This window comes from Microchirus variegatus (genome assembly GCF_963457635.1).
Source record: "Microchirus variegatus genome assembly, chromosome: 21".
NCBI classification, from domain to species: Eukaryota; Metazoa; Chordata; class Actinopteri; order Pleuronectiformes; family Soleidae; genus Microchirus; species Microchirus variegatus.
Genome location: NC_139822.1, coordinates 17,663,115 through 17,671,535, shown reverse-complemented (window position 1 = coordinate 17,671,535; position 8,421 = coordinate 17,663,115). Strand labels below are relative to the sequence as shown.

The following is an 8,421-nucleotide window of genomic DNA, read 5'->3' as shown; positions in this document are numbered from 1 at the left end:
ATTGAATCGTGCTGCGAGTTTCTGTGAGATCCCAAATCCCTGAAACTGTGTGGTCCTGCTTCTAGTCTAGTGCTTTCTCGGGATTAAAATTGATTCCAATATACTTTTGTTGGGAACCGTAACTTGCACAAGATACGGTTCCGTCGGCCTCCATGCTTGTTTACATTCCGAAGTCACGTTATTAAATCATGCCGTGAGATTATTGGTTCAGGACAGGCTTGACACGTTTACCGTCCTTCGTTAAAAACACGCTTAATTAACCGATGTTGTGTCGTCCGTCCCCGCAGACTCCGCCTCACCATGTCCTGGTTGTTGGCCATGTGGATTAGCCTCGGCTTCCTGCTGCTGTGCCAGGCCACTCTGTACCAGACCATCCAGCAGCACCACGTGGCCCGGCCCGGCCGCACAGACATCCTCACCCTGGGTAAGTGACGCTGCCGCAGCTTCACGGCAAAACGAGTGCAAGACGTGTTTGGATTCTGAGCTTTATTTTCAGTCAGAATCACGTGACACGGTGAAGTGTGGTGTATACACAGTAGGGTTGGGCGTTATATTCCAATAATGTTCCAATCAATCAGTATTGATTAATTTTCCTCCTTAATCGCCTGCCACTTTATTAGGAACTGGAAACATCTTAGGATCAGGAGCTGCTTCATTCAAGGCTCTACATGTTGTGCATAGTCAGTGGTTATTTGATATACTTTCTATATTTAAAACCAGCCTGGTCATTCTCCACTGAAGGTATTCTCTCCCCCTTAAATGAACATCTGCTCACTGGATATTTGATATTTTTGATGTTTTGTCTACATGCGATTGCTTTATTAGACACTTGCATTAACCCTTTACTGATGCAGCTCCAAAAGGCAAAAAGTACACTCTCTTTGTGCCTTCTCCTACTATCTATGGTTATATTTCATGAACTAATGATGGGGTGGAGCTGGGGAAACATCTAAAACATGCAGGACAGAGATGTTCCTTGTATATATTCTCACATGTACTCTTTTCATGGGGGAAGGCGTTCATGGACGTTGATTTTCTACATGAAAATAACAAATATTCTGTTTTCCAACAAATCCAATCCTCCACATTTTAAAATGTGTGCTGTAAAGGGTTAAAGAAGTGTACCTAATAAAGTGGTGATTATATATTGACACCTTTTTGTTATTGGATTATTGCCCAGCCCTTGTTCTTCTGCAGGTTTGAGCTTGTTTTTTTTTTTTAATTCCTGTCCAAATCTATGCGAGTGAGCAGGTATCAGGATATGATTTCTGTGTGAATTCTGGACAATTACAACCCTGATTTTTTGCTGGCAGACTTTCAGGAGTATCAAAAAAACAAGAAAAACAAAAAGTGTCAGTGACTGTTCTTGGTTACCAAGGGAGCTTTGATCACTGTGGCTGAGATGAAAATGACAATTATGTTTTTCGTAAAAAAACGTCGTGCAATTAAACTGGATGCCTCGTGCTCTGTCGGGGCAGAGAGGCGAGGGGAGGGCAGATGCTAATTCTCTGATTATAGGAAAGCTTAGCAAGTGTCGCTAACGGTGTATGTGGGAGTGCAACGTTTTTTTAGAGTAAAAGCAAAGCAATGGCTTTCTTTAAGCTTTTTCTCTTTAACAGTGATTGTGACTCCCATGCTGAACCGCGGAAGCAAAGCAGCCGTGAAAGTCTGATGCTATCGTTCGTTCTGTGTGTGTGTGTGAGCTAAAGGATAATAATTGAAACACAGCAGGAGCAGAAAAAGAAAAATCAAAGCTATCATAGAAAGTTCTCAAATGTTCTCAAATGCCACTTTTCCACGATACGGTTCTCGCTCAAACCCTACAAGTTTTTTGGCATCACGTCGTTTTTCCGTGACTTCGTAGCTCCTCCTCAAAGTGGGCGGGGTCTTCGTAGCGACGGCTAACTGCTAGGTGGAAAAACTGCCGTGACGTGACAAGGATGTCAAGCTAATTTTTTTCTTCAGGGGCCACATACAGCACCGTTTGATCTCAAGTGGGCCGGACCAGTAAAATAATAGCATAATAACTTATGAACAACAAGAACTACATTTAATGAAGTATCTTTTTCACAAAACATGACATTTGTGTGCAATTTCAACAATATTATGCCTAAATTTACCATTTACGTATGTTTGACACCCCTGATCTAGGGACCTGTAAAGCAGTTGTTTTTGGGTGTAACTGAATCGTAAGAATCAGTCGATTAAAAAGAATCGTTCGGTACAGTTCACTGAACGGAAATACCGCCGAACGTTGGGTCGTGATTCGGGCTCACGTTCGCCGATTTTAGACGTTTGCTTTGCTAAATGTCGGAGATTAACGTAATGTTTTCAGGGATTTTAAAGTCTTTTTAACTGATCTGTTTGGGTTTGAGTCTTGTGCCGGATGTCTCGCTCCTGTTGACGTCACATTTTAGTATAGGCTCAGGAACCTCGCACCAGCAGCAAAAACAAACCGATCTGAGCCGTGCTAGAACCGTACAACGAGTTCCCTTTAATTGGAACAAGAGCGACCGAGAGCCTGGGAGTGAATTTTTTAAAAGCTTGGTCTTGTTTGCTTTTTTTTTGTTTTTGTCTCTCCTCTCCTTTCATTATTTGACCGGTTAGCGAGTCGTGCTCAGAGTACGAGGAAAGTGCAAAGCTCAGTAAGTGTCCTCTGAATAATGCAGCCGTCCCAACGGAAATGATGAAGTAGGGGGAGAAAGAATAGTCCACCATCATCCCCCTCCCCCCCCGGCCTCTCCACCTCTAACCACCACAAGTGTAGCTCTCCAGTCACGGCACATGGTTCTTGTAGATGTTTTCAGACGGATCGGCTCTCACGCCACGCTGGGATCGGAACGTATGCAGCGGCACGCTCTCAAAGCACTTTACTCACTGACGCTGTAGTGGCGTAGCATTTTTTAGCAACTTGTCAAGGACTCTGGAGCTAATGTACGACTGTATACGAAAAGGACACGTTGTCTTCCCGCTGGTCTTTGAGGAAAATTTAGCTTCAACTGATCGCAAATGAGAAATTTTCCTGGAGCGTAAATGATCTCAAATCACTCGTTTTTACCTCCTCTTCGATAGAAGAGATGGTGATGTCAATTTTTGGAAATTATGTCTAATTTCGTTTTGTGAAATTCCAGTTCCAACACAGGTTCGTTTTGCCAGTCTTGGAAGACTGCGTACACTTTTTAATGTTTTTTACGATAATGGATTAAAATGAACCTTCCCCCAGTGTTCGGTCTTATTTGACCCATTTTCCAACTCCGCCAAAGCATTAGCATCTTAGCATGTGAAGCTAAAAACAAGCTGCTGACAACTTTTATAGAGTTTTGAGTCATTTATTCAACTCAATCACACCTTTGGTGTTCACGGACAAAAAGGGCCACCCTAGGACATTTCTATGACCCACATTTCTACATACTCTAGAGTGACAGTATAGTATGAAGTTTTTGTCAAATTTTGCACCAAATTTTTTTTTCAAAAAAATTGTCACATTTTGGACAACGTAGTATAGTATGTCGATTTTGTCAAATTTTGGACGCCATAGTTATTACAAATGGGATTTCTTTTTTCCCTTTGGCGGCCCTCAGTCCAATGCTGGGTTCCTAAATTGGCCCTCAGGTATCAAAACTTTGAAAACCCCTGGTCTAGATCCACAAGGGTTTTGGGGGGTACCAGGGAACACATCTGGGCCCGCAAAGCTTTGTCTCCTCTGAGTTTGTGAGGTTAATAAAAGTATATTTGTGCATATTAAAGTTAGGTGGGGGGAAGGTGAAACAGCGTGACGCCTCCCTCCGTCTTGTTCAACAACACTCCGATATAATCATAATATAATTTAATACTCGCTGCATTCACGCTGTTACTCGAGCTCGCTGGAGAACTCTTTTTTTTTTAATTAAACAAGCTGTGATGTATGACAGCTATGATTGGTGCTGACAGTCATGTTTTAATGGGATATTTTACGATATTTGACAAGAGGGAGGGCGCTTAGAAAAAAACTCACACTCTGCTGTATTTTCCTCGCCGACTGTACAATTTACTGTACGTCACGTTATATTTTTTCATTTTTCGAGGAGGAGGAGGATTAGGCCGACATCAATCTTACTCAGCCGCCGAGTGGCGTTTAACTGATTTAACCAGAACTGCTCTCTCAGAAGTGAAATGGTATGATGAATATTTGAATTAGAATTGATTTTATAATTTGAGAAGCTCTCTGGTTTCACCGAGGCCAGAGAACCTCAGATATAAATAGACTCGGCTGTGTAGGACGGGGAGGGCGGGTAAATCCGAGACGTCTCACCACGTGAAACAATCCACAGTTTTTTTGTTTTGTTTTATTATCCGTGCATTGTTGTTCACTGTAATCACATTTTTGTCTCCATGAGATGATGAAAGTGTTGAATTACGACGTATTGTGTTGTTTTAAAGGTGCTTGAGTTTAAAATGGGCTGATTTTACAACTAAAGTAAAGTGGGCAAAATATTGATTATTAAACGATTATATCAATATTGTGACAGCCTCTTAGATTTGACATCAGTGATGATGTATTTTCCCTATTTTAAAGAGTGTTGCAGTGCTGCTAATGAGGAATTTAGTCAAATATTATAATATTAAGGGATATTAAATATGGGCTTAACATTTCAAATTTAGTACAAATTGTGACAATGCAAATTTTTTAAATCAATAAGAGTGGATATAGTAAAAATATATCACAAATCAAGTTGTAATCAAAGCAAAACTTTTTTAAAATACGTGAAATTGATATAAATGTACAATTTAAAGTCATTATTTGCATCATAGCAGAATTTAATCACATTTATAGGTCATTTTATTGTAAATAAATCCTTAATTAAACAATAAAAAGACAAAGAAACACACCCGGTATCTCAAAAATCAAGGTATTTGTATTTTAAAAGTGCAAAATATTGATCAATATGTTATTATATCAATATTGTGACATCCTCTTAGATTTAAACACAAATTGTGATGATGCAAATTAGATTTATTTGATCATTTCTTATTGTTATGTAGTCAGTGCTAATTAGAAAAATACATACTGTATAGTAGTAGTATCACAATTCAAGTTGTAATCAAATAAAAATGTTACATTTATATACATTTAAGGCAAAAAAACTTAGTTTTAACTAACTCAGTTGTTCAATTTAAAGTCATATTATTTGCGTCGCAGCAGAATTTAACCACATTTATAGGTCATTTCATTGTAAATAAATCTTTAATTGAACATTAAAAAGACAAAGATCTCAAAAATCAATTTTATTTTTGTGTATTTATTGTTGTATTTATACACGATTGTCAAGAAACAAGCGCTAGATTGACATATACAGGGATATATTGCATATATTGAGATATCATTTGTAATCTGCAGGATTTTCTACAAAACCATGTCCTTACATGCAGTCAGTGTTGAAGGTCGTGTTGGATTTTTTACGCTCAGATTTAATCCTCATCTGCCTCAAACTGTGAGCTGACAGAAAAAAAAAAAAACAGTCACTGTATTTTTATTTAACGTTTCCGTGACAAATCGCAGTCGTCAGCAGCGGAGGCGGAGATTGAGTAATTGAGCGTCCCGACTGCTTCGTCGGCTGCTCCAGGAAGCGGCGCCGGGCCCCCCCCCCCCCCAGAGCCTCTGCGTCCCAACCCCCCAACCCCCTCCAGCTCATGTGGCTGAAGATTGATGGCGGCCTGATTCTGGGCAGCCAATTCTGGTATCTCAAGGAATAATCCACTACACTGACAGATGAGCTGGATGTGACATGACACACACACACACACACACACACACAGGGCCGTACCTGCCAAACTCCAGTCCACACAAACCAGGCCACCGTTGACAGCGCGGAGCACGGAGCTCCATCACGACTCAAGTGTCAGTACACTGCTGCGTCTGCTATCGCTAAAAAAAAAACAACAAAAAAAACCAAAGCGCTCCCTAATGCGACGTCTACTCACTGTAGTACAGTATCGTCGATAATTTAGCCCCCGGCGCTGGATTGGTTTACCCTTGTTCTCGGTGTGGATCGTGTATCAATGCCCGGAGGGACGCTCTGAATATGACAACACTCGCTTTGTGTTGTTATGATGGCATTAGCATCCGCCCGTCCTCGCCGATCAGATTGCACGTGGACGCGGGCGCTGCGAAGGTGCCACTTTCCACCGGAATCTATTCATCTACAGATCGTTTTCTCCATGATTTGAGTTTGTTTTGCTGTCCAAAAAAAGGCAAAAAAATTGTTGTAATGATGATTTTTCTCAATTGTCAACAAAGCAAAATTAGTCTTTTAATGATTTTTGTTGTTATATAAAGCAAATAAACTCGAAAATCAGTACATTTAAGAGGCTGAGAGCTTGTTTTAAGCCTAGAACAAAAAAGTACATGTCATCAAAATATATCAAAACATGAAAATACATGACAAATTTGAGTAGTGTTCTTTTATTTTAAACTGTGTCATGTCTGACAAAATGAAAGAAAAGCATCACGAGGGAACAAATATAAAAATGCTCCAAAATTACTGGAAAATTAGGAATTTGGGAACAAAAAATTTCAAAAAAATTGGTTTTCATGAAAATCACATATATTTATTTCCTGAAAACCACCTGGCAATGGTGTTCTAGGGTTAATAGTAAATATAATCATGGATGAAATAATAATGAATTGCCCTGTCAATATCTGACATTAAAAATGGCTTCCCTCGCCCTTTAATTAACATTTGAACTGTTAGTGTAAATATTTGGCTCCACCTGGAACCCTTTTGGAGGGTTCCACCAAGAACCCTTTTAAAACCCTTTAGTCAGGAAAGGGGTTTTAAAGGGTTCCTGGAACCATTAGAGTTACCAAGAACTCTTGAAGACCCCTTTCTTCGGGGGTAAGGGTTTTTCAGAAGCAAATGGTTCCATGTAGAACCTCAGCCCTTGTAGAAGGACAATTTTGGAACCCTTATTTCTAATAAGTGTACATAAATAAATACATTTCAGTAAACCTGTGAAAGTTTGTTTTGTCCAAGTTAAGAAATGGAAGAACCCACTCCATATTTGTCCACTTGGGTGTGAACTGACATATAGTACTTGCTGTCCACTTTTTAACCATTAAACCAAGATGGAGGTCAATTTTTAGGTATAAACGATGGTTCACAAAACTGATCAAACTCACAGTTTTCGTTCCCACCTTTTTCAAACTTTGCGTTTCCTGAGCTCGGTGAGTGACGGCTGCTCGGCTGACGTGCAGCGTCTCACGCGGCGCTGTTGTTCACACAGGCGTCAAACCTGCTGCGCTAGCTGCTGCTGCTGCTGCTGCTCGGCTAAGTCTTTGAACGTTATCGCGCAAATATATATTTAAATACTGTCAATGCTCCTCGTCAGTGTGAAGCTGTGTGCATCAGGGAACTGGAAAAATAGTGGAAAAAAAGTGCTTTTATTGTGAAATCCGCACAGATTTAGAAGCCGTGACTGTAATTTCCACGTCAGATTGAAACTTTTTAAGCACAGTCATCTTCAAAACTTGTGAAGTCGTCTATTTTCCTCTTCTTCTTCTTATGTGGAGGTGTAAGCTTTCACATTATGGATGACACATCCGTCCACACTGTCGACAGGAACAATACTGTCAGTGCTCTGCACTTGTGTTTTGCCATTAAATTAAATTAAATGAAATTGAATTAAATCTTTATTTACATCCACATTTGACGGCTGGGACTAATTAGTGCGAGGACTCGCGGTGAAAGAATATTCAATTAAATTACAAGTCAGTCAAATGGATTACGTCTCAATCATGCTTTTCTTGTAGTAAAAGTGGGCGACAGAAGAAGTTGTTTGATGGATTACTGAACAAGTCTTTTTCGGGTCCAGGTCCTGAAGCCAAAGTCTCTGCGCGATACCATCCCGATATTTAAGCTACGATGTTATTAAATCGCCCTGAAGCCAAATAACACTGGTTATGTTATGTTCTATATCTTAATAAATCATATAATGCGCTGTTCTGCATATTAACCAAGTGACTGACTGCCACATAATGGACTGTTCCACAAATCCACTAACAGACTTACTGCAAAATAGTGAGCTGTTCTACATATTAACCAAGTGACTGACTGCCAAATAGTGAGCTGTTCTACATATTAACCAAGTGACTGACTGCCAAATAATGAGCTGTTCTACATATTTACCAAGTGACTGACAGTCACATAATGGACTGTTCCACAAATCCACTAACAGACTTACTGCCAAATAGTGAGCTGTTCTACATATTTACCAAGTGACTTACTGCAACATAATGGACTGTTCCACAAATCCACTAACAGACTGACTGCCAAATAGTGAGCTGTTCTACATATTTACCAAGTGACTGACTGCCAAATAATGAGCTGTTCTACAAATCCACTAACAGACTGATTGCCAAATAGTGAGCCGTTCTACATTTTA

The 8,421-nt window shown here is 40.0% G+C and overlaps 1 protein-coding gene across 1 annotated transcript in view; it reads left to right on the top strand.

Annotated features, from left to right (window-relative positions):
- Positions 1-300: 300 nt before the first annotated feature.
- The window catches only part of tafa1b (TAFA chemokine like family member 1b), a gene marked incomplete at both ends in the record, with an annotated part of 177,045 nt that continues 168,924 nt past the window's right edge, over positions 301-8,421 (top strand). The window contains one exon of the mRNA XM_083907745.1: positions 301-424. Coding sequence (XP_083763871.1) covers positions 301-424 — 124 coding nt within the window. The remainder of the gene's footprint in view (positions 425-8,421) is intronic.